We start from the raw sequence: 26,689 nt of genomic DNA on the forward strand, positions 1-26,689 counted from the left end.
ATGACATAATAAGAAAAAAAAGAAATAATAAAACATATAGGAAATGCTGAGATTTTATATAATTCGAGTGTCTACAACAAATGAGAGAGAAACGGGACACCTTGGACTATTTCAATACTATTTACAGATAATTTGAGATCATCTCAACATCCAAACGGAACTTTAGTGACTTCCCCGAAAGTCCATTTGGAAAGATCTTCATCTTTATTATTGTGGCCATTGACACTTGAATGTATTGGCACCAAGGGTGCAGACAGTGTCCAATTAGACGGTGGCCTTTCTTCTTTCAGAAGTATCATGTGAGTTCCGTACAAGGCTGCACTTGCCATTATAGATTTCACGTTGGAAATGTGAGTTACACACACTCTTCCATCAGTAACTGCCCAAAAAAACAGAACATATATGTAATGTGACTTACCCAGTACTGTACATTCTCCGGCATGTATCTCTTCATGCCATTCCCTTGACTTTCTTTAAAGCTTGGATTTCATTGCTTCACTTTTGAATATTTGGTTTTTAATTCACATAGTTTCATTGACAAGGAAAAGAAAATGACACAAGAGTTTCCCTAAGGTTGTTTGCTAAATTTACATAAAAGCAAGCCCAATTGATATTTGCATGTCATATGATTTGTACAGCATAAGGTTGCGTTTAGATATTAAGCTGAATTTAGCTGGGTTAAGTTCTTTATAAATAGTAGTGAATTGAATAGTGGAGGGAGTTATGTAGGGTCCATCTACACTGAGTTCAAAGTGTGCTTTGATGTTAAGATAATACTTTTTATGAGAAATTGAAAAAGGTTGTAGATCCCACGTATAAAGATGTTTTATGTTGAAAAATGTTGTGGGTCCTACGTGTAAGAAGATTTTGAGTTGAGATAAGTTTAATAATTTGAGAGTTGAGTATTTGGATGTTAAATTCAGTTTAAAGTTAGACTGAACTCAGCTGATTTTGGGAACTAAACGCAGCCTAAATCTATCATCATTTGTCGGATATTTAAAATGCAGTTTAAATATCATCAATAATCCAACTGATCATACAAATTTATTCGATCTATGCAAATACATTAATTAGAAGGGAAGCTTTCTTATTCGAATACCATTACACTTGGTTGTCGGGACTCTTGAATGTTTGTATCAAGACAGTTGTATAAAACATGGTCGTACAAAAAGTTGTAAAAAGTATTATATGTCTATCATTTTCCTTGTATCAATAATGGGATGAATTTCACTTTTAAGTTGTAGCTGAGAGTGACACTTTTAAGTTGTAATGTTAATGATGCCTGATAGTGATATCCATCCATACTCAAGTGAATCTCTTTCATGGTTGGGGGATATTTTGCCTTGGATAGAACATCTTTAGGCTTTGTTTCTTGGATCTAACTCTGACTGATTCTCTTTTGCATGATTATTTGAACCAAAAGTTAGGAAGTAATTCAAATTAAATTTGCATAACAACATATTCCACTATTCCCTTCTTCTTAGGACAAATTTACCCCCCCCCCCCAAAACACCAAAAGACCATCCAACTCAAAAGAACCTAACAGGTGAGAAGGGTAATATTGTAACTTCAAGTCAATGTCCTTTTTCTAGAAGAGTGACGCGTCTGGACAGGACAAATATATGATATTTGACGCTAATTACCCCCACGCCCCCAAAGCAAATAAAAATAGTAAAAAAAGAACCGCACCGTCAATTCACGACGTTCAAACCGCCCGGGCCCCCGACCTGAGCCGAATAAACTTGCCGTTAGCATTTGACAGTTTGTTTTGTTCTTGACTCTCTGTTATTGTTCCCCCCTTTCTCAAGCCCTTCAAGCAAATTAAAATTATTAAAACGAAATTATTGAGTTCCATTTAAATAATATTAAAATAAAATATGAAATTATTGACTTCTTTTGGAAATAATAATTAGGAGATAATATAAAAGAATAGCCAAAATATCTTTAACAAAAAAACCCAATTATTTGTATTTTCAAATGCAATTGAATAGTTGAAGAAAACAAAAAATAGAAGACGTTAAAAGAATTTAAGAGACGTTGGAAATGAAACTCAATCTGACTTAAATCAGAAAAACGACAAGGTAGCTTTGGTGAAGCACATTTTCATTTTTGAGTGTGTTGAGCTTATTTTTGACGGCCTGAATTGATATGTAAATAATAGTGTTTTAAGAGTCTTATTAAGACGTGTTTGAATGTAAATAAGTTAAAATTTATATTTGAATGTATAAAATGAGTTAAGATATATTTAACTTTTTTATAAAAAGTTGAAAAAGTAGTAAATCTCATTAATGATTGGTTTGAGATGCGTTGAGTTAATTTCAACAATCAAACACACCCTTAACATGCTTTGTATAAGACACAAAACATTGGGAAAAAAATCATTTGGATGAAACAACTCATAATAATAAAGAATAACTCATAATAATAAACAATAATTAATATCCTTGCAATGTTAACCTATGTACTTGAATAGGGATCTCAATTATACGTAGTTGATGGAAAACGACAGATGTTAGTGAATAATCATAATGGAACCAAACCCTTTTAAGTTTTTTATGCTTTATTTTAGGGATACTACCCGTCCATGTGGAGTGAGGTTGACTATTCCTTGCACCCCGCCCCCACATGAGCGGTAGGTAGGGTTTTCACCCTTGCACCCTACCTCCGAGATGCAGGGGCAGGATCCCCTACCCCAATGCAGAGGGGCGGGGGCGAACCCCTCATCCACCCCGCCCCTTGCCCACTCAAATAGTGTCCATGGCCCACTGGTCCAGAAACTATTCTTGAGTGCAAAAGTAACCAAAAACATATTTTTTAATCCAAATTGTAAATTTAAATTTATTAATATGACTATAATTTAAAAACTAAGAATATAGTTTTTAAATTTGTTAGTACATATTATGTGTAAGTTAATGTAACCTAATGTGACATTTATATAAGAGGCTAAAATGATACAAGAGTCTTTATTAAGCAATGTGAGATTTTTGTATTGCCCTGGCATTAGGCTACATAGTAAATTGCACAAAATATTAAGTGGCAACTATACTTAATACATATTACTATATTTATATATAGTAAAACTTGTAACGCATATTTATAAATATATGAGATTTCTCCTTATGGGGTGGGGGCCCTTGCCCCACCATGCCGGGGAGGGTGGAAGGGGTTATGCTGTCCACCCCTATTTTATTTGAAAATGAGGTTAAAAAAAGGGTTAATTGTTTATTTTTAGTAATATATTAATAAAGTTGCTATCAATATATTCTACAAGTTATATGTTATTTTGATTATTGACTTTCCTTTTTTTTTTTTTTTTCAAAGATTATTGACTTTCCTTTCAAAATATAAGGTCGTCAGTTCCGTGTTAAATGAATTGAAATATGTTAGAACAAATCCGGTTGACTTCATGCCATCCCCAAAAGTTGGCCTCAAAATCATCTCATTTAGTTTTATTTAATTTCAAAGTGAATTCAAAGGGAGTTTTGTACTAAACTTAACATATACAATATGTAATTGATATTTAGGGGTTGTTTGAAAACTTAGATGAGATGAAAATTTTTATTTCAAATTTTTTTATAATTTTATTTTCAAACATCATTCAAATATAAAATATTATTTAATTTTAAATAATTTTTTATCTAATCATTACCTATTTATTATAAGTTTCCTAAACTAAATAAAAAAACACAAAAAATAATGTAACTTTTCAAATTTCAAAATAAATTATATTAAAAAATTATATTCAAACAATTTTTAACTTTATAATATTTTTATTTAATTTTTTCAATCTCATTTTCCAAACCCAATAAAATATCTCAACTCAAACTATTTCACTATTATTCACAAAATTTTCATATCATCTTTTTACTCAAACATAAATACTACCGCGGGATTAGTCAGATTTTAGCATAATTTTAGCTAAGAATATCGAAAAGCACTATATATTCTCTTCTCTACTTTTACTCTATTTTTAATTACTTTTTTCTGTCTTTATTTTGGCTACTCATTTAAAAAAAAGAATAGTGGTACATTTTGTTACTGATCTCGTTTGTTTTTACAACTATTCTTAATTTATCTCATCTCTTCTCATCTCATCTAATTATTATAATTTTATCAAATTTTCACATAAAATAAAATAAAATAAACAATTCAACTTTTTCAAATTTTAAAATAAAAATAATATTAAAAAATATATTCTAACAATATTTTATTAAATTTTTAACTTTTATCTCAACTTATCTTATCTGCGAAAACAAATGAATTAAATATTTTATCTTCTTCGTTTGAAAATTTTATATCCCTAAAAATTATTTGGAGAACAACAAACTCTAAACACAATCATGGTAGCTAGTTCAACATATGAATGATTTGAAGGGTTCTTGTGAAATTTGATATAATAACATTTGATTAATCCAATGTTAATACTCTAAACTTCAAACTATACCCTTGATTGGAATTACCATTAAAGATTAAGTTGATCATCTAATTTCGATAGGCTCATGAATTTTTTAAGAATCTTGAGGCTTAGGAGGAGATTTCCGGATATTAAAGTCAAGTATATAATAATGGTGATGATACTCTCTTGTATGTGCTCAAGGAAATATCATGGTTCTCACTATGAGAGTAATAAATTGAGACTCCAAGACCTATGAATGATTGCATCACTGTGTTCTCTTTCACTTTCATTGAGTTGATCGTACTTCTTTAACAATATTGTAACAAGTACAATTTTTTAGACTGCGTTTGAATGTTGAGATGATTTCAGATGATCTGAATTGATTTATAAATAGTTTTATGAGTTTAATTGAAATATGTTTGAATGTAAATAAGTTAACATATGTATTTGAATATATGAATTAGTTTGAAATGGATTAAAGTGATCTTGATATCCAATTATAGCATTATAATTAGTTTCTCGCAATAGAAAAAGTGCATCAATATCGAGCTTATAGATCATTTTCAAAGCATTCAAATGGCTTCAGTCCAACTCATATTATCAGTCAGAATCCCAAAGTTCTCATTCATTCGGACTACTATGATTAGTAATAGAATGCTTTATCCTCTAATAAATTTTTTCATCGTTGGAGGTATATGCCAAGTAAGTGGAAAATTATCGGCTCTTCAATAATGAGTTTTTGCTTTTGGATTGTTCTATTATTTGAACCAATCAAGCCTTGTTTGGTTATGCAGTTCAGATTAGATGAGATTAGATATTTTATTAAAAGTTAAATAAAATATTATTATAATATTATTTTTATTTTAAAATTTAAAAAAGTTAAATTGTTTATTATATTTTGTGTGAAAGTTTGATAAAATTATAATGATTGTATAAGATAGAATAGTTTTATTTTGTGTAACCAAACCAATCCATCAGTTTTATCAGTTTTATCGAACTAAATTTAGTCGAATGGTTTATAAATGCATGTCTTTCAATTCTAAAGCATTTGTTTATACGAGAATAGTTATGGTTATAAATATTTTTATAAAATTAAATTTATAAATTAATATAATTTTAAGTAATAAACTAAATTTACGATAAATATGACTTTATAATTAAACGTAAACTATATAACATAATGGACAATGCTATCGCTCTTTTTTTTTTTAGTATTTTTCGTATTGATTAAGAAATTGTTGTTTAATAATATTATGAATTTTTTTATTTTTTTAAAAATATTTAAAAGTATTAAAAAGATAATTTTTTAACACTTTTAAATATTTTTAAAAAAATAAGAAAATTTATAATATTATTAAATAATACTTTGTTAATCAATAAGTAAAAAGAAAACTTTGAAAAAGAAAAAAAAACCCCTCCCTCGGGATCCCGCCCTATCATTTTCCTAACATTTATATATATATATTTTAAACTTTAACTTTCATTTTACGTTTGAATGTTAAGTTAGGTTAAGATGATAAAATATTGTTAAAATATTATTATTATTTTAAAATTTAAAAAAGTTAAATTATTTATTATATTTTATATTAAAATTTAAAAAAATTATAATAATAAATTGAGATGAGTTAAAAAGAATTTAAATTTTAAACATACTCTCATTGTTATCTAACGGCTAACGGTGTCAAGTCTCCCGTCTCATCCTAAATGTAAAAAGAACTGCGGTTAAAAATCAAAAGAACACAGATTATATAATAAATACATAAAAAGAACCAATTTTGAGCAACTCAGACATAGAAAAGGAAATCGTTGAAAAACAATCGTCTGTGTTGTCTTTGTTTATTTCTCGCCAAGGGGGTGAGAGAAAGTGAGGGAGAGAGAGACAGAGAGGAAGAGGGTGTTAAGGAAGATCTCGTCAGATCGGACAACAAAGTGTAAGCAAATCTCTCCCACGTTCTTTGCTAAGTTGGGGTGCGTTTCGTTTCTTTGATCTCCCAGTCTGTTTTTTTCCTCTCTCTGCGTTTTCTGCAATGTGTGTGTTCTTGATCTCTCATGTTCGTGGGTCGCTTCAGCTACTTGATGCTGAGCTATGAGGCCCTCTAAGGCTCTATCTCTCTCTCATGCATATTATCTTTTGGGGTTTAGTTTTTCTTCTCATGTTTCCTGTTTCCTCAACTTTTTCATTTCATTTGGTTTTTATTTGACTGTTTTTCACCGATTGTAATCTTCAGGTGAGAAATGAAAGCTCGTGTTTTTTTGGTTTTTTCTTTTTGATTCTTCTGCTGTTTATAATTACAGCGGGGGAGGGGATTCTCTGGTTGGCTGATAAAATGGAAGATTTTTGTGATGCTTTGCATATTAGATGCACGCAATATGTGGTTTTTTTTGGCTTTTGATTGATTTTTTTGTTCGTTTAGTTTCTTCCAACATTTCGGGTGCTCTATAGAACTTTTCATCTTCATTTTTGAGTGTATCTGCTCTATCTCTCTCTCTCTCTCTCTCATGTTAACGCTGTTATAAGATTCTTTTTTTTTTTTTGGGGGGGGGGGGGGGGGGGGGGTGGAGATTTGACTAAGCTAAAATATTTGCTTCTTCGTAAAATGATGGGAATCTTTCAAATAATTAGAATTTCATGGGTAACTCCCAGATGAATCGTACTTTCGAGTTCCTCTTGTTGCTTTACCTTTTTCAATGTCGAGACAAATTGAAAAGAATAGGGTTGACTCTAAACAGAAAAAGGAAAAAAAAAAAAACCATAGTTTTCTTTCACGTACAACTCTGTGTACATTATGCAGGCACACAATGTTTTATGTTGATTGACATATTCTTTCTAGCTCAAAGCTGTATATTGGGGTGACCCTTCATGTACTTGTGAATTTTTGCGGTTAGGCATGGCATGGAATTAACGGAAATATAAGTAAGCATGTTACATCTCTGTTGGACTATGGTATTAAATTTATATCTGTGCATGTATTTTTCTTTTCATAAATGATTTGTTTGTTTTTGGTGGTCTTTTTTAGCTTTTTATGTTTCATAACAGATTTCATTTGCTTTTGCCCCTTGTAACTGTAGTCTCATATGTTCCTATGAGTTCTTGGATGCTCGTGGAGCTCGTATCCATTGTGCAGGACTTGGAGAGTCCTTCATTAACCAATCTAAATAAAGTTGGGGCCTTTTTTTTTTATAAGTAAGAAAATAAAGTTGGGGGCATTGGGTGTCCTGATGTGGAAACACTGGAAAGGGAAAATACCTAGAATTATTTAGGGTTTCTTGTCAAATTAGTCGAGAGATAGCACTTTATACGTATATTGAAACAATAGATGAGTTGAACTGCTTTATTATTTTGTGGGCTTCTTTTCTCCCTTTAGCGTATAAATAGAATTGTGCTTTTCTTAATGGTAATGTTATCACTTTTCCATAGCATAATGATGCTCAGCTATAATGTTTTATGCAGTATAATGGGAAGGGAACTTGCGGATCCACACACTGAAAAGAAACCAAATGGTGTGGTAGTGGCTTCAAATGGAGTTTCTTATGATAAAGTTTATGTTGCTCCAAAAATTTCGGAAGATTGCATTGAAGCAAAAGATTATGAAGTGAAGGAATGCACTACTGAAGAAAACTCGGTTATTGAACAATGCCCCGAGAAACAAGAAGTGCTAGTAGTTAAAAGCACAAATCTTGATGCTGGTGTGACCGAGGGGAAAGATGAGAAACCTGGGGTTTATAAATCTAGTGACATTAAGAAGTCAAGCTCGCCTGCATCAAAATCTGCAGCTGTTGGGAATGTACGTGTGTACACTGTTCCACAGCCATTTTCTTTGGCAACTGAAAAGCGTGGTGTATGCCAACATAGTGTTGGGGCTGAAAGTGTTGCTAATGGTGTGACCTATTCACCGAAAGCTAACAATACAAATTCCCCTCAAGCTACAAAGATTGCACAGGTAATTGAAATTCCCAATAATCTTAGTAATGTTGTTACCCTGCTGGTATTTCTTTATTTGATTGGCAAATTTAGGAAATGCAATGAGAATGCATCCTCAGTGTGCTTTGGAGTTGAGGTTATATAAAAGCAGCACTATCAGCTGTTGCTAGACTGGAAAGATCATGGAATTTGCTTGATAATGTCAGCATATATCAATTGTAGAGTACGGGATGGCACTAATTTTGGAAAAATTCCTTCTTCTTTTTTTCAGCCAAACTCACCTCTGTCACTAAGGAAGTCATTGCAACTTGATGCTAGGAAGCATCATGATGAAGAAGATAGTTGTTCTCTCGCTTCTTCGTATCCTTTGTATGACTTTGTTACATTTGAGTTATTTTTTTTACTGCCTTATGTGGTGTTGGATTGTATTACCCTTAACCATGCATAGTACTGCTGCATCTGTGCGAACAATTAAATATAGGGTGACTGTCGGAACAGCTCCAACATTTAGAAGTGCCGAGCGTGCAGAGAAACGAAGGGAGGTATATTCTTAATTGAACTAGCAATTCTGATATGCACTCTGCGACAGGCTGTGTTATCTATGATATATATCACATCCAAATGTGATATATCTTTATGTCATTTATCTTTGTTTTTTGATGAGGAATGCCATTTATCTTTGTTATCATTCTTCTTTATCTAGTTTTACTCAAAGTTAGGGGAGAAACACCAAGCTCTGGAGGCAGAGAGAAGTGCATTTGAGGCTAGGACCAGGGTACATCTCTTTCTAAAATATATTTTAGCCCTTTTGCACGCGTGTACAGATGCATATTGTTCTGCTCTTTCCTTTATGTTTTGTTAGAAACACAAAGAGGTTTTCTTGAAACTGTCGCCCTTTCTTCAATCGATTTATGATGACATTTCTAGGAAGAGCAAGAAGCAGCCATCAAACAACTTAGAAAGGGCCTGGTGATCAAGGCAAATCCAGTACCTAATTTCTATTATGAGGGTCCTCCACCGAAGGTTGAACTCAAGAAGGTACTCTTTTTGGATACACTTTCCACTGTTCTTTATGAGTTCTTTGAACTTGATGATGTATATGAGACTGGCAAAAATTTCTAAAATTGCAAAGTTTTTAATGTAATGTCTAGTGAAAAACAGTCAGCTAGAAATCATGGGGGTTTACCTATGCCATTAGAGGTGATTCTAGTCCAAATTTGGTAGATCAATATACTTTCATCTTACCTCACTTATAATTTGCGATTGCAAATATTTTGTGCAAATATTTTGGGGCTTTTGGCACTTTCATGCAAACTGCTATCTTTCTACATAATGAATTACTTGCCCAAAAAAAGAAAAAGAAAAAAGACGGTAAACCTTTTACTGAAGTCCTCAAAACCTTAGTGCTCTGTGTTGTAGATATTTCTGGAGACAAGCATTGGCTGACATTTTACACAACTTTTATACGGAACATAAAATGTTTACCCTCTTGCTTTCATGCCAGTTGCCATTGACACGGCCTAAGTCACCAAAACTAAGCCGGAGAAAGAGCGCTAGTGATGCAACCAACTCATTCAATGAAAAGGGAGGTATTTGCAGTCGGGCACACCGCCACAGCCTTGGCAGTCAAAAAGAGGGGCCTGCCACGCTGAACACTCCCAAAGGTAAATCCCGCCACAGCCGTGGTGGTCATGAAGAGGAGCTTGCTACCCTGAGCACTCCCAAAAGTAAGGGTCAGATGAGTGGACGTAATACCAATGGCACGCCTTGCAAAGTGAAAGACCATCCCGAGCAAGAAAAGGAGACAACAAAAACAGCTCTTCCCAAGATCAATGAGCAGACGAACGGAGACATTACTGTCCATTAATGAACTTTGAGTCTTTCCCTTTTGTCTAACTTTTTAAGTGGGGAGATATTCTTCATTTTCCTAGGTTACCTTATGGATGTTCTGAAGAGAAACTGCCTGTTTTCTTTTCATGAGGAATGACTTGTTTAAGTGGCTTGTGTTAATGTGAAATTGTATATGTTTTGTTAGTTTTATTGGTACATATCATGTTATATATTGAAGAGTCATCCATTATTATAATGTGGACCAAATGGATTGTTTCAGTCTGTTGGGATGTATATTTTTTGCTTGATTCTTCCTGTAGGGAAGCTGAATTCTTCTGTTATAATACTTTATACTATGAGATGAATTGTCGGTTGGGTGATTGGTTTTGGTTGTATTGCAACTACAAATCTTACAAATATATTCCTTTTCTGGCCTTATGTGCGTGGAACATACTTTTCTCTGGGGGTGGGTAGTCATTGGATGGTCCCCAACTTTTTTTTTTTTTTTTTAATAAAAGTGCTCATAAAAATGCTTACATCGTCTCACCGAGTACAAATAGTACGAATAATCTCTTCAAAGTCATACAAGTCTTAGTAAGATTAGGTGTCGTTTGGATTCGAAGATGAGTTGAGATGGATTATAAATAATAGTGAGATGAGTTGTAAATATTAATAAGATTTGTGAGTTAAAGTTGATGAATAGTAATAAATAGTAATGAGATGAGTTAAAATGAGTTGAAATGAGTTGAGATATGTTGCAAATACAAATTACGTTAGATGTTGAACTGAATTGAGTATAGATGATAAAATATTATTAGAATATTATATTTTTAATATTATTATTATTTTAAGATTTGAAAAAGTTGAATTGTTTATTATATTTTACGTTAGAATTTGAAAAAATTATAATAATAAGTTAAGATGAGTTGAGATGAATTTGAGATCAAGAGTATCTTTAGCTAGTGTATGAGCTGCCCTAGTAGCTTCTCTATTGGTGTGAAGAACATTCCAATGAGCGAAGGAATTCAGAACACGTCTTGCAACTTAAATCAGCAAACCTCCTTGACTCCAGTCTGATTTTGGGTTCTTCAGATTGTTCACCACCTGCAGAGCATCACTCTGAAGGGTGAATTTATTAACACATTTCTCTACAAAATATAGCAGCTAACATCATGGCATAGGCTTCCGCAGTAAAGGAATTCGCTTTTAAACTTCTTTAAGCTCTAAGACTCCCAATAACCAGGCCTTTACAGTCTCTTAAGATGGCACCAATACCAATTTGTCCACCTGCATCATCTATAGCTGCATCCCAATTAAGTTTGAAGCTTCCTTCTGGAGTCTCAACCATGGAGTAAAACTCACAGAAGTATTTTCTGAGCTTGAAAAACATCTTATCTCATCTAATTATTACAATTTTCCTAACTTCCAATATAAAATAAAATAAACAATTCAACTTTTTCAAATTTCAAAACAAAATAATATTAAAAAATATATTCTAACAATACTTTATTCAACTTTTTAACTTTAATCTCCACTCATTTCATCTTATTTCATTTCATCTACAAAAACAAACGAGCCCGAGTTTCTTTTGTGCTCCTAAAAGTCTGCAATTCGTCTCCGGCTCTACTGATGATTGAATTTAGATGACTAAAATCTTTTCCATGTATGAATGAATGCATTCTTTCTAGTCCAGATAAGCCTTGCAATCATAGCTGCTTCCTCAAGTTCATCTTTCTGCAAAGCATTAACTAGTTGATCCCATATGCCCAGATTCCAAGCCTTATCTTTTTTTCCTTGTAAAAGTAAGATAATTAGTATTACTAATGGAAAGAGAAATGTACAAAGGATTGGGGTGGTTTTGAAAAACAGAGTCGTGATTGGATAGATTGTTTTGAATGAATGATCAATTGCAAAGCAGATCCCCTCATAAACAAAGTTACAACAGACAGTGGTGAAATCCCCAAGTTGGCATCCTACGAGAATGCATTCTCGAAAAGGAATAAATGGACAAAACAGTTTGCAGTGGTCGGAAGGCCACAACACCGCTATCAAAACAAATTCAACACAACTACAAAATAAAAGAGAAATGGAAAATGATGGAAGCGAAATGATTTTGGATAGAGTAGTGTTACATATACTTACAACTTTTACTTACAAAACTCATTTTGTCCGTTTTGTTTTTAAATTCAAATTTCATAATTTCTAGAATATCAATAACTGACATGTGGAGAAGTAAATTTTTTGGTAAGTTTTTCTTCAAGTACAAATAATATTTTTTCTTTTGGGCATATAGGAGTAAGGTGGGGACATTCTTATGGCATGAGACGAGATTGGAATGAGATATGAAGAAGCACTCCTAGTTCCAGCATAAAAATGAGAGCAAAACCCATGGAATGAGGAAGAAAAATTGAAAAGAGAAGAGGAGGAAGGTGGCTTTTGGTTGGGTTGGACATCCTATGCATCTTATTATTATTATTATTTTGAAGAGACTTTTACAACCGAGTTTTATTATGTATAAATAAGTTTGTGTATTAATCTGTGTATTAATATTGTTATCTTTATATTCTAAATTTAAATTAACACGTAGAATTCTACCACCAGCTGCCGCCAACTTCGGCAACCTCTCGTTGCATCGGCCGCCACTTCAAGTGACAGTTAGAATAATGACTAAAAATTATCTTAAAAATAATCAGTATGATAGTTTTTATTAATAGCTTAAGGTTTTAGAAACTTTCTTCTAAAAAGTTTTTGATTCCATGTAGTTCAATTGATTATAAAATTGATAGAAGCATGCCCGAAAACTTTAAAATTTTTATCAATTTTATTTAATTAATGCTACATTCAACTGTAAAGTTATAAATATTGCACAATTATTTTTTTAAAAAGTAGAATTTATTATTAAAAAATTAATTTTTATATTAGTCTTTCATATTCACTTATTTTTTTTCAAAAAATTATGTGATATTTACACACCCAACAACTGGGCATGTCTGGTTGTTAAACTCATATGAGATTTAACTTAATTCAGTCTAATTTTAAGTTAAATTTAACATCTAAACACTCAATTATCAAATTATTAATTTTATCTCAAGTTCTCAACTCAAAATTACTTTACACGTGAGACCCACAATCTTTTTTCAATTTTTCATAAATATATCTAAACTAATTTTAACATCCAAACACATTTCTCTGTTTGGTTGTTAAACTCATATGAGTTCAACTCAGTTCAGTTTAATTTTAAGTTGAGTCTAATATCCAAACACTCAACTTTCAAATTATTAAATTTATCTCAACTCAAAACCTCTTTATACGTGAGACTCACAACTTTTTTTAATTTAATATTTTTTTAACATCTAAATACATTTTAGGTAGATCCTACAAAACTCATTCTATCATTTCAAGTTATTACTATTCATAAAGAGCTCAACTCAGCTTAATATTTAAACGTAGCTTTAAACTCATCTTAAGTGAACTCTACAAAACTCATTCTACTATCTCAACTCATTACTATTTATAAACAAAGGCTAATGCTAGGAAGGCCGATTTGGGCTCCTTTTTTTTTGCCCGTTTGGGCATTTTATTTTTTTTCATTCTTTTTGATTTTTTTTTCACATCATTTTTTTAACACTTTTAAATATTTTTAAAAAAATTAAAAAAATCACTATAATATTAAATAATATTTTTTAATCACTAAGTTAAAAAAAAACTAAAAAAAATTGAATACCTAAACGGGCAAAAAAAATGAAAGCCACTCCCTAGCATTTTTCATAAACAAATCAATTAACTCAACAAAACTTCCAAACGTAACTTTACTTTTATTTCCCGACCATACATGTACCCCTTCGGATCGGCACATATGTATTATGGTCCCACGGGAATCTGCCACGTGCATTCTTCCCCAAAAACCATATTATCCTCTTCCAAGTTTCTCTGCTCTCTCCTCTCCCTCCAAAAACCATGTACGCGTCCATTCCTTCTTTCTCTTCCTCTTCCCTTGTGTCCCGAGCCCTCAAACCCCCAAAGCCCTCATCCCACTGCTTATCGTTCAAAACCCTAACGCTAACCTGTACATCACAACCCAAACCCAAGAAAAGAGCCACCACGAATGCCCCGAAACCCACCTCCAAAAGCAATAGAAAGCCGTCATATGGTACCTCCAGAAGGTCTGTTCTCAAGAAAACATTCAACCAGGAGCAAGTTATGTTCTCCGCTCCGGTCTCCAATGACCCGGTCGTGGCGATAATCGGCGGAGGGATGGCGGGTTTGATATGTGCCTTGAGTTTGGAGAAGAGAGGGGTTCGGTCCACGGTTTTCGACACGGTCGGTCAGTTACTCTTTGATTTTCTTTTCTTTTTCATTTTTCACTACTCGGGTTTTCTTGTGTTTTGACGTGCGCTTTGAATGGTTGGGAATGCATGCTGCGTTGTTGTGCGTATTGGAGAGAATGGTTGGTTGGCTTTGTTTTGAGAATTCATGTTAAGATAGACAATTTGAGAATGCGGGTTTTGGAGCTTTTTATGATTCCGAAGTTTTTATATTTAATGCACGCTGTCTCATCCTTGAGAAAGTGTAGGAAAAGAAATACTGAGAATAGAGTTTCAGTTATCAAATTTTAATTTACCATTTGGTAAACAAGAACGAACCCCGAGAAGAAATCATCGATCGATTGACCCTAATAAGACAAGGTAGCTTTGTTGACGAGAGTAAATGCATCACACCCCAAATTTTGCCGTAAAGAAACTATGATTTGTATGATATGGTGCTATGTCAGCGATCATTTACTAAGCATGAATTTACACCAGAATGAGGGCATGCGTTATATACTTCTTAATATGTGTTTTAGTTTCCTCCTTTGTTTTGATCCATTGAATGGTCATTGTGGATTCCTATGAGCTACACAACAGGAGGTAAACCTCTTCCTTTTTCTAAAATGTCCATTCCCTGGTATGGGTGAGAATCAATTTCAGGTTTCTTTTTCAACGATACGAGACTTTACCTACTGAACTTGCTTTTCTCATTCTCCAAACAATATGTGGGGTTCCTCTGCATTGTTCTCGATTCTTTTTTGTCGCTAACCTTTAAATTTTAGTTTATTTAGACATTGACTGGTCGACAAACACTGAAAATGATTATAGTTTGTAACTCACTTCAAAATAGCGAGCTTCCCTTTTGCAACAGGCGATTGTTCATCTTGTTTGATAGAGGTTAATACTTTACATTGTGTTCTTGCCTACTTTATATATTGCTAATTTAGCCTACATCCCTAGATTGTTAATTCATGACTTTTTACTCCTTCCCTTTCTTCCTGGGAGAGGAGTCATTAATTGAGGTAGATCTCATTAATGCATGCTTACAAACTATACTGGTGAATTATGTATATTTGGATATATTTTAATACTCAATCATTTTCTTTGAAATTCTACTTTGCTTTTCCTTTTTCAAATTTTATTTAGCGCATCTCCTCTTTGCTTCATTAGATTCCCAAGGAGAGATAGGACAAGATGGTAACTGTGGATTAAGATGAATGCTGGGCATATTAGAGTGCCATCTGTAGAAAATATCAAAGAATGATATTTTTTGTCTTATGAATACTTTTCTACTTGTAACCCATCATGGTGCAGCTTAGTGGTCAAAGGGTGGGCAAGAGATTAGTTATAGACTCAGACATCTTGGTTTCGATTCCACACTTGGGAGTTCCTTTGGATAATTGGATTACTTGATACATGGTTTTGGTGCGTTGAATGAACCTGCCATTAAAAACAAAAAACTTCCCTACTTGTGGTTTCATTGAAAGATTTGGAAGGACATGATCCTAGAACTGCACTATAGCTGATTATGCAAAGGATACATGTACTTGATGCCCTGCCCAAGAAGAGTTCCAAGTCCTTATGATCTCAAATGAAGATTCAATGTAGATTCTACATCTTGGAATCAATATACTTTTGGAATAGCTTTTGTGGTAACGAAACCTGCCAGAAAATGCATTAAAGCTGCAGAGGACAATGGACCAATTGTGGTAGAATAGAGTAGTAATTCACTAGTTTTTCCAGATATTTGCCAAATCTGAAAGAAAAGTCAGAGGTTATCTATATTCCTTGGAATCCCCCGTCTACATCATTATAGACGTTTTCTTCTGCACCTAAACCGTTTTCACTTGGTTCTCCTTTCTATTGAAATCCAATATAGTGCTTTGTAATTACACTATTGTTAGTCATTTTCACTGCATACAAAAACTGTTATGGCATTATAAGTTGTTGGGTAGGTCACTTTTCTTGTTTATTAGACTCCTTACTACATAAGACAAATACTGTCTGTTGAATGCATCTACTTCTCCCTTTCAAAGATGGGACTATAATTTAGTAAAGGCTATCTTAGTGATATCTTTTAGAATATATGCTTTTCCCAATGTGCTGACTTTCAAGTGTTTCAGTGATGATGATCATGCTTCCATTTTTTCTTACAATATTTCTATTTTAGGGGATTCATGGTTTGGGAGGAAGAATGGGAACCAGAATAATAGATCCGTGGCCGTTAATATTTGACCATGCGGCTCAGTTCTTTACTGTAAATGATTCTCGGTTTGCTGAGTTGGTGGATTGCTGGTTGGAGAAAGGTCTGATTGAAGAGTGGCAGGGTATTATTGGGGAGCTTGACGTGGGTGGTCTGTTTTCTCCATTTCCTTCTTCTCTTAGAAGATATGTAGGTGTTAATGGCATGCGCCCCCTTGCTGACTCATTACTATCTGAGGTGATCGTCATTCATTCTGCATTCTTGTTCTCCTTTTCATATCATACTAGGTTTCTCTAACTAGGAAGGAAGGTAGAATTAATGAATAGTGAACTACTGAATTATCCTAAATGGGTTCGATAGTTGGGTAATGTGAAAATGGATGGAATTGGAAAAGAGGCACTTGCTCATAGACATAAACTAAGTTGTTCTAGATGCGTGGCTGGAATTGAATATGTAATGATGATTATGTAGGAATTCAGATAAGAAAACTGAGCTTGGCATTGTCGAACATTGATTATGTTAAAATCTGTAATAATTTACAGACCTATATTTCCCATTTAAATACGTTATGATTTCTTTGTCTGCAAAAAAATAAAGGAATTTAGCTCAGTGTATCTAGCTTTGGCTGGTTTTTCCCCCTGGTATACTCGTCATTGCTAATTGATCTTCGACACTTTTGTGGCAGACTTGTTTGGTTAATGTGGTGAGACCTTGCTGGATAAGTAAACTTGAGCCATTTAATGGAATGTGGCACTTAAGTGAAAATGGAAAACCTTGTGGAGAGTTTGATGCGATTGTTATTGCACATAATGGTAATTTATTGCCTCCATGGTTGCTTGTTATCTTTAATTTTGCTTTTTTTTTTTTGTTTATATTGCACACAATGCTTACTATATGTGGTTCTACCACTACTGATTGTGCTTGTCACTGTTAACATCAGGAAAGTGTGCAAATCGCTTGCTTGCGACCTCGGGCTTACCCTTAATTGCAAGGCAGATGAAGGTACATCTGTAACATCTCAGTTTGGTTTCTACGTATTTAAAAAATATCTCTGTTTGGTTTCTGTGATGCAATCTGGTGTCTTTTCTGGCTTTATTTGCTATAAGCACGATTGATTTGTATCTGATTTGTTTATCGCTTTATACTGTCTGTGTTGCTAGAGGCTGGAATTAAGTTCTATATGGGCCCTCCTTGCAGCATTTGAGGACCCTCTTCCTCTCCCAGGCGGTGCAGTTACATCTTTTGAAGGAGCTTTTGTCAAAGGGGTTGATTCTGTCTCTTGGATGGCAAACAATACAAAGAAACTTCTGCGCTCCCAAAGTAGTGGCCCTCACTGTTGGACCTTTCTTAGCACTGCAGCTTATGGAAAGCGGAACAAGGTTCCACAGGTCAGTTTTAAGTTAAATAACTGCACGCAGATACACTCATTTGATGCTCTGGAACATTAAATGAGATTTCTGGTTTTTGGCAAGGGCATATATGCAAACATGGTGCTAGGTGATAGGACTGAGTGTGGATAGGTGTAGTCCTTGTTGTAGGACCAGTTTTATATATTGTGTAATCAGCTACCTCTTGCTTGGATCTGAGTGTGGCAACCTGTTTACCTTGGTGCTATGATGATTTCAAAGACCTCATAATGCTTTCCTCTCATAATTATATCTCCACAATGCTATGATGTGGAGATATAATTATGATGATTTCAAAGACCTCTTACTTGGTATTGACCACCACCTTCCATAATGCTTTCCTCTCATAATTATATCTCCACATCCATTCAGATCATTCTTTGAAGCTTTGAACTTTTCTACCAAAATAAAGCTCGGAGTGCCCTGGATCTAGTATGAGAGCCACCACTTTCTAATCATCTCCACAAACCCATTAGTTTTTAACATGTTCTCAAATTTTAAGTAACTTTGCCCCCCTTGGATACCTCCGCAATCCAACAAGATAGGAAAGTGACTTGAACATATTCATGGTAGTCTTTTATGGCATATGTTTGGAAAATGCATCTTCCAAGTGGGAGATATGAGAAATCTATCCAATCTAGACCAAGCATGGTTGTTAGACCATGTAAATGTACCCTCCAAAAAGAGGAATGTTGTAACACCCCGCTACCCATAGTTAAGAAAAACGTAATTTTTAGAAATCGAGGGAAAACAGTGTGCTAATACTGACCTTGACTTTCTTAAAGAAGCGCTGTGCCATATACAAAAATTCCTTATAATAAATAAATCCGTTTTGTATTAAAATATTGAAATTATAAATGAGAGTGCGTGGAAGCATTTATAAAAAACAATTTCTTGAACTTTGTATTATAAAAATCATAACTTAAAATCTCTGCACATGATCTAGGCCTCTATCACGCCTCTCTGGACCAAGTCCCATCTTGCAGCTCTACCTTAATGATATTTTGACTTGGGGTGATTTAAAAACATAAAACAAACTAAAATGAGTCGAAGACTCGTTTAAAAATCCATCATAACATAAACATGCTTAACAGAATGTTTTTCATAAAATATTGCTAAGAATCATTCATACGTATGCTTATGCCATGCATAACTTGTCTTGAATTATCTGATTTATCATACTTATCTTACTGGCCCACACACTTAACCTTGTGTGGTTGTACATCGGCCCCACATCCCGCGGCCCAAAGGGGAGCCGCTAATAATTTTTTAGTATACTATAGTGGACCACACTTAGATCTGTGACTTGCACATCTACCCATAAATCGCATTGGTACCATGTATCTAAATGATCATTTTATTAACTATTCTGAACTTATCTTACATTTGATCTTATGGAAGCTTACGTGTTTTATGCAACTTGAGATGCATAATATATACATAACTATAATATGCGGAATGAAACATGATCATAAATTATGATGAATAATGATGTACTTGTAGATAGCATAACATACGTGGTACATAAACATTGGCTTCTAAAGAACTGACTTTAATAATAATAATATATATAACTAGTTAACGTATGCTAATCCTAACTTATGTTCAAACTACTTACCACGTAGTGCTAATTCTAATTTCTAGCTTCGTAGTCTATTACCATAGAAATAAAGTTCTAGTTAAAAAAAAAATCTTAGTTCCTCTATTGGACGCTCCTGTCTTTGAACGTCTGGTCATTATGCTCCTGCCACAAGCACTACAAAATACAGATAGGAACCATCTTCCACACAACTTTGATTTGTGGAATACCTCCTAGATTTGTTAGTTGGCCAAAAGCTCAACCACTATGGCGGGCATAACCCAAGCTAGTTCTAATCTGTAGAACACTTCATTCCATAATGCTCTAGGACTCTCGCAATGTAGTAAGAGATGAACCACAACCTCACTGGATTTCTTACACATGCAGCATTAATCCACTATGATCACCCTGCGTTTCCTCAAGTTATTTGTTGTCAGAATTTTACCCAGATAAGTTGTCCACGTAAAAAATGCCGCTTTGGGAGGCGCCTTATTTCACCTAATCCTTCTCCATGGAAATTGATTATTTGGCGAGTGTGTGAGAGATTTATAAAAAGAGCGAACTGAGAATGTACCTTTACCTGCGGGTACCCACCTTAATATGTCAGCTCGTTGATTACTTGGTTTCGCGGATTACAATAGGATGAAAAAGTCCTCAAAGCTGCCAACTTTCCAAATCTTGGGCCGCCTTATTGAAATTGATGTTCCATTGGACTTGATCCCCCAATATCATCATGAGATCAGCCACTAAATCCTTTAGGGCATTATTTTCACACCATATGTCGCTCCAGAATTTGATTCTAGAGTCCTCTCCCAGCACAAGTCTAGTATGCCGAGTAAAAACCCCCCATCCTCGTCTAATGTGCTTCCAAACTCCTACTTCATAAGCTCCACTCACTTCTCTAGTACACCCCCCCCCCCCCCCCCCCCCCCCCAAAAAAAAAAAAAAAAAACCTCCATATTTGCAGTCAATCATTGACTTCCATAGGGCTTCAATTTCCATATTATATCTCCACAACCGTTTCCAAAGAAAGGCTCGATTGAAAATTCTTATATTTTTAATTCCCAACCCACCGGAGGAGATTGGGGAGCATACCTTGTCCCGACTAGATGGAATTTGAATTCATCTCCCACTCCGCTCCACAAGAAATCAAGATGAAGTTTCTCAATCCGGGTCGCCACAGTTGCTGGAATAGGGAATAGAGACACGAAGTACGTTAATAAATTAGATAGAGTACTCTTGATAAATCTAATCTTGCCACCTTTTGACAAGTACAATCTCTTCCAATCTGCCAATCTTTGTTCTATCTTTTCCATCACTGTATCCCATATTGATTTCGCCCTTGAGGTAGCCCACAACGGAAGACCAAGGTAATTCATGGGAAGAGAGGAAACCTTACATCCAAGTATGCTAGCCAACTGCCAAATGTTAAAGTTCACTACCAACTGGCACACTCTGATTTGTCAAAGTTCATTTTCAAACCTGACGCTTCAAAACAAAGTAGAAGTGCCTTAAGTGCTTGAATCTGGTTTTGGTCTGCCTCACAAAAGATTAATGTATCATCTGCAAACAAGTGAGAAATGCTAATAGTACCTCTATTGGAGTCACCAACCGAGAAACCAGCCACAAAGCCATTATTAACCAATGCCAAGATCATTCTGCTAAGTGCCTCCATAACAATGATAGAGGGGTGGGGACAACGGATCCCCTTGTCTTAGGCCTTAGGAGCTGATAAAGAAGTCAACTGGACTACCATTTATCAAAATTGAAAAAGTCAGCCGTTGATATACATCATCTGATCGTACCATCTCTTCCCAAATTCACACCTCCCAAGTAAATAAAGTAGGAAGTCCTAGTTAATGTGGTCATAGGCTGTGTCCATATCCAATTTACATAGGATCCCTGTAGTGCCAGATTTTAGTCTACCATCCAGGCATTCATTGGCGATGAGAATTGAGTCCAGGATTTACCTACCCCTTACAAATGCATTTTGGGGTTTTGTAATGATCTTCCCCAATGCCTCCCCTAGGCGATTTGCAAGCACCTTGCTCCCTGTGTTTTTTAATTGATCTTTTTACTCCCTGTGGTTTTAAGAATGATTTTATTGGTTCCTCTGCCAGCAACTTGTTAGTAAACTGTTAGAAGTGCCACATTAGCACAAATCATTGTCCAACATGTATCCCTCAACGGGCCATGTTGCACCAATTATTTAAAAAAATTTAAAATGATATTAAGAATCATTTAAAAAGTCACAAAAAACACAAAGAAACATAAAAATAAAAGTAGGAACTTAAAAAAAAGGTTAAAAACTAATAAATAAAAACAACACAAAAAACATTAAATTATTTTGAAAAAAATTCTACTCCCTCTCTCACCCGTCACCTCTACCTCATCGTGGCCACCATGTAGGTGGCTTGCAATAGCCACCTCTAGGTGGCCTAGATTGGGGCCATTGGGACTTGGGTTGGGGGAGGTAGGTCCCTTCCAATCACCCACCACCAACCCTTTGGCCTTTGGAGGGATTTTTTTTATTTTTTATTTTTTAATTTAGTTTTTAAAGTTATTTTATATTTTATATTATCATAATATTTTTTAGAAGATTACTGCGAGTGGGTAGTTGAGGGACACATGTTGAATGATGGTTGTTGCTAATGTGGCGCTTCTGACAGAGGGGCTAATTATATTGTTCTTAAAATCACTTGAAGTAAAAAATTCAATTAAGAAAGATGTATTTATTCGTTTTTAATAAGTAAAATCTGGAGGCTAGAAAAATTTGATTTAGGGCTCTTAGAGCCTTAAGATTCTGGCTTAAAGGCTGTTCCAGTTTAGGCAGCTTTCCTGTTACTATACCGGTCCTATTAGGAGTCAACTCTCTTTAGGAAAAGACACCTACTTTCCATATATAATCTGGTAAGCAATTAATACAATAAATCACCACTTTTAGCATAAAAAATAACAGTAAATCACCGCTTTAAAACAATCAGTAGCAGCTGGAATAAAATCATTGAAATTATAAACAAACCAGGAGACTTCCAAGCTCAAAATCCTAGGTTCTCAGGTATGACAAATGTTTCCTGGAAAAAGTACTTGTGAAAGAAATCAATACCTGTAGGTTTGAGTAAAATAGAAGGTGGTGCACAAACGATAATTGATTGGAAAGTAGGGATTTGAGAAGAGGGAGGGAAGGAGGAAGAGAGACCGTGGTGCCTGCCCAGTGCTTCATGATTGCAATGCCTTGTGCCACTTAGGCTTGGTCTGGCCTGCTTTTCCTATGACTTTGAGAGCGGTACTTACTATGGCTTTTATTTTTATAAACACTACTGTTTTAAAAATCCTGTGTACCTATAAAAAAAATCCTGTGTCTACTCACACACATATGTGGTGGTGTGTGTATGGTTTGTATCATTTATCTAAACCATCTATCTTTTATGTATACTGCGCTCAGAATTTCGTTTTCATCAGTCGTTTTTGTGATAATTTCTTGTTCGCAGGAAAACATCCCAACTGCCACAGCAGAGAAGGTGAAGGCAGGCATGCTTGAGGGTGTTGAGGCTGCGCTGGGGTTATCAAAAGGATCACTTAAGAAACCACTTTATACCCGTGTCCAACTATGGTAAGAAATCATTGGCAACTGCATTATCTTTTCCATTGGGATCCTTGTAACCAAGTTGAGTTTCGGTAATGTTTGCCTATGGGCTTTAGTCAAACTTTACAAATTAATTTGTGAACTTGTTGCAACAATGTTTGATAGACTTTTGGGTATTCTATTCACTCATTTTACTAGCTTTCGGGGTTTTGAAGCTTATTTGCTCATAGGCATCCGTCATACTTGATTACACATTGGGAAGTTAATGGTCTCATAATTCTTTCTTTTACTCCGTGGTTGTTTGTTCTGTTTTTCCAGTACAGCTCTCTCTTCGTCTTCCATTTCTCCTTGTGTATGGATTTTATTTCTCGATTACAGAAAAGAATAAAAAGATGCAAAAATGACTGAACTGTAATTTTGAGGCAAAAAATTACTTGAAGAGAATTTAAAACAAAGGTGGCGATGCCAGTTGTTTTAATGGAGTATAGGAGAGAATGGCATTTATGCTGTTGGATGAGTTCACTTCATTACTGTAATGTTATGCGCGGCATTTATGCTGTTGGATGAGTTCACTTCATTACTGTAATGTTATGCGCTAGTTTTGCAGCCATCTCATTATGTAAACTGAGAGATCCTCATAAATTCACATCTTACCAATTTCAAACACATAGGTCTATTTGATAAATGCTTCCTTCATACTTTATTAAATTTATTTTTTATTTATTTTTTTCTGGTGCATGCGGTAGTGTTTTATATTCTAATAATAATTTAGGCTATCTACGATATCTTATATATACTGTTCCATTCTAAAGATATTTTTAAATAAAGGATTTTCTATTGTTTTCATTATAATTCCAAAATTGGAGGCAGGATAGATTTTTTATTCTATAGTCCTACAGGGGTGCAGCTCTTCCCATTAATACACCTGGCATCCCCTGCATATTTGATCCTCAAGGGCGGGCTGGTATATGTGGCGATTGGTTACTTGGTTCAAGTATAGAGTCAGCAGCCTTGAGTGGTATGAGTCTTGCCAATCATGTAAGTGCCACTTCAATTCTCTAGTTTTTTATAAAAAAAATGTAGTGTAATTATTTGTTTTTATTTGTGAAATTCTGCTACATACAGTCAATTTTTCGTATTCCTTACGCACTCCATTGATGTGATTGGCTAAAACAGTTATTTTATATTAAAAAAAAGTAACGCAGCCAATCACATTTTGGAGTGCGCAAGGAGTACGCAAAAGTGACTGCACATAGAATTTTTGTTATTTTTGTGTATCTAAGTACACGTGTCATATCTCATAAAAGTTTATGATGAATAAAATCTCCCTTTGTAGGACTAGATGAATAAAATTAACATAAAGACAGTTTTTTTTTTTCAAGTTTCATGATGTTTACATCGGAGTGGTTTTCTACATGCAGATTGCAGATTATTTTCAAAGTGGTGGAGCTCATCCTGAAGAGTTTGCTGTTGGTTTACAGAATGAGTTTCAACCACTTGAAGGACATGATGTTGGACAGTTTCCAGGACTGGAGTCTGAAAAAAAACAGATGAACGAGGCCCGGGCTTATCAACTTGCCTCCTGAAGTTGTGTCAGCTTGAGAATTATTATAGATTTGGTAAGTGCAGTTTTTTTTTTTTTTCCTCAAATGTGATTTTAAATTCAAGCTTATAATTGTTTTGAGCATAAAACAAATGACAACATAGAAAAGATGTTATATTCTTTAGTTTTTGGACACATGGTATCACATTTCATGGACCTTCTATTGTTCATTTTATTATCATGATTAGCAGGCAGAAGAAGTTCAAGGCTCAGGTCAGCTTTCAGAAGACTTGCGAGGGAAGATGATGATTATGTTTATGCTTACCCACCATCTCCCAGAACAACAAATTGTGAATGCAGATTTTGTGGTGGTTCTTCTGCCCATCTATCCAACAGAGCTTCGGAAGGTACACATTTACTTGGCATCTCTAACGCTACTGGTGGATTGAATTCTCAGCTCCATGAAGGTTACTTGTGGGAATCTAGAGTTCAGGTGGAGCTATAAAGGTATGTGCTTAGACCAGCACAACCTAATATGAATCCCTATATTGAAATATCAAAATTTCAAGCATGAAAGCTGTTTAAACTCTTCAATAATCCATTAGTTGGCATTAATACCTGTCCTTTGGAGGGAGGCTTCAGCAGATGTGATAATAGTGTTGCATTGTTTCAAATTTTGCACTATCAAGACTTTTGAGATTTTTTCTTTGGTTATGATTCTCTTCAATTTTGGTCTCTCAGTTCAATGAAAGGGTTATCTTAGTTGGGTGCTGCAAAGCTGATTTGAGTTATTGTGACCCAATTTTAGATGGTAGGTCATTCAAACACTCTTCCTTCCCAAGGATGACGTGCTTGTTTTGTCATGTGTTTCAATCCCATTCGATGTGTGAGACCATTACCGAGTTAAAAGAGGATGAAGAAATTAAAGACAAAAGAAAGTAAAAAAAAAGAGAGCTCTGCATTTAATAAATAATTCAGTAAAGTGCTTATTTCATTTCAGTCAAGAACACTGATTTTATGGAGAAGCTGGTGCAACTCTACATCAGGTGACCAGGTGTAACACCCCGTATTTTAGTGTATTTTTATTGAAGGAATTATTTTTATGTAATCAAAATTTATTCTCTTATTTTAAAATTGGTTGGATTTTTAGTGAGTTTATTTCTATGATTTTAATTTGGTGAAAATTATTTTTATGTGCTTTCTTAATATTTATTTATTGTTATGCATTTAAATAGCTTTTAATATTTAAATTAATTACCGTGAGATTTAAATTATTTCAATTTGAATTTACCATTACGTTTAAATTATTTTATTTAACTTGTGGTTTTAAAATCATCTCCGTTGGATCATTTTTGTGACCCAAGTTATGAGGATTGGACCTTATTTCTTTTCCCTCCATTTTTCTTCCTCTCATTTTCTTTTCTTTTCTTTCTTTTCTTTTTTCTTCTTCCTTATTTCTCCCCTCCCCCGTGCGCGCGGACCCAACCCTCTCTCTCTTTCTCTCTCCCCGCGTCCGTTCCTTCTCCACCAACCAGCGCCGCCGTGCATCGGCGGTGGTCGACACCGCCCAGCCCGCTAGCTTCCCCAGCCGCCGGCGACCTCGCCCCACCAACCTCACCTCCATCAGCGCCGCCGTTAACCACCAGTAGCCCTTCAAAGCCGCGGCCACCATTCGTTTCAGCGCCGCCGTCGCACCACCATTGGCCACCATCTTCCTACCACATCATCCTCGAGCTCTTGGCAACCCATTGGACCCAACCCCAGCTCCGATCCGCCACCGGTGAAGCTCCACCATCTACATTTCCGATTTGGGCATTTTGGTCTTCTACCGCCCATTTCGCCGCCACCCACGGCAAACCACTACCACCACTAGCTTCACCGACCTCCCTAGGCCCTACCCTATCAATCTTGGGTCTT

At 34.8% G+C, this 26,689-nt stretch overlaps 2 protein-coding genes across 5 annotated transcripts; both read left to right on the plus strand.

The window, feature by feature from the left end:
* The first annotated feature begins 6,169 nt into the window (after positions 1-6,169).
* LOC121262768 (protein WVD2-like 2) lies at positions 6,170-10,415 on the plus strand. The gene is made up of 7 exons (XM_041165368.1): positions 6,170-6,327; positions 7,848-8,337; positions 8,590-8,678; positions 8,767-8,860; positions 9,022-9,093; positions 9,246-9,356; positions 9,823-10,415. Exons 2-7 carry the CDS (start codon positions 7,852-7,854, stop codon positions 10,183-10,185), a joined length of 1,215 nt encoding a protein of 404 aa, XP_041021302.1. The 5' UTR covers positions 6,170-6,327; positions 7,848-7,851; the 3' UTR covers positions 10,186-10,415.
* A 3,614-nt stretch (positions 10,416-14,029) lies between these two features.
* Positions 14,030-25,549, plus strand: LOC121263293 (renalase). Of its 4 annotated transcripts, none has more exons than XM_041166101.1 (9): positions 14,032-14,468; positions 16,626-16,895; positions 17,344-17,470; positions 17,599-17,660; positions 17,819-18,046; positions 23,135-23,256; positions 24,129-24,267; positions 24,651-24,848; positions 25,021-25,549. In XM_041166101.1, the coding sequence occupies exons 1-8, from the start codon at positions 14,106-14,108 to the stop codon at positions 24,813-24,815; spliced, it is 1,476 nt and encodes a 491-aa protein (XP_041022035.1). In that variant the 5' UTR covers positions 14,032-14,105; the 3' UTR covers positions 24,816-24,848; positions 25,021-25,549. The 4 variants fall into 4 exon arrangements, with proteins under 4 accessions (XP_041022036.1, XP_041022035.1, XP_041022034.1 ...); XM_041166100.1 differs by having other exon boundaries at positions 14,033-14,468; positions 25,024-25,549; XM_041166103.1 differs by having other exon boundaries at positions 14,337-14,472; positions 25,024-25,549.
* The last annotated feature ends 1,140 nt before the right edge of the window (positions 25,550-26,689 follow it).

The sequence above is a fragment of the Juglans microcarpa x Juglans regia genome, chromosome 4S (genome assembly GCF_004785595.1).
Source record: "Juglans microcarpa x Juglans regia isolate MS1-56 chromosome 4S, Jm3101_v1.0, whole genome shotgun sequence".
NCBI lineage: Eukaryota > Viridiplantae > Streptophyta > Magnoliopsida > Fagales > Juglandaceae > Juglans > Juglans microcarpa x Juglans regia.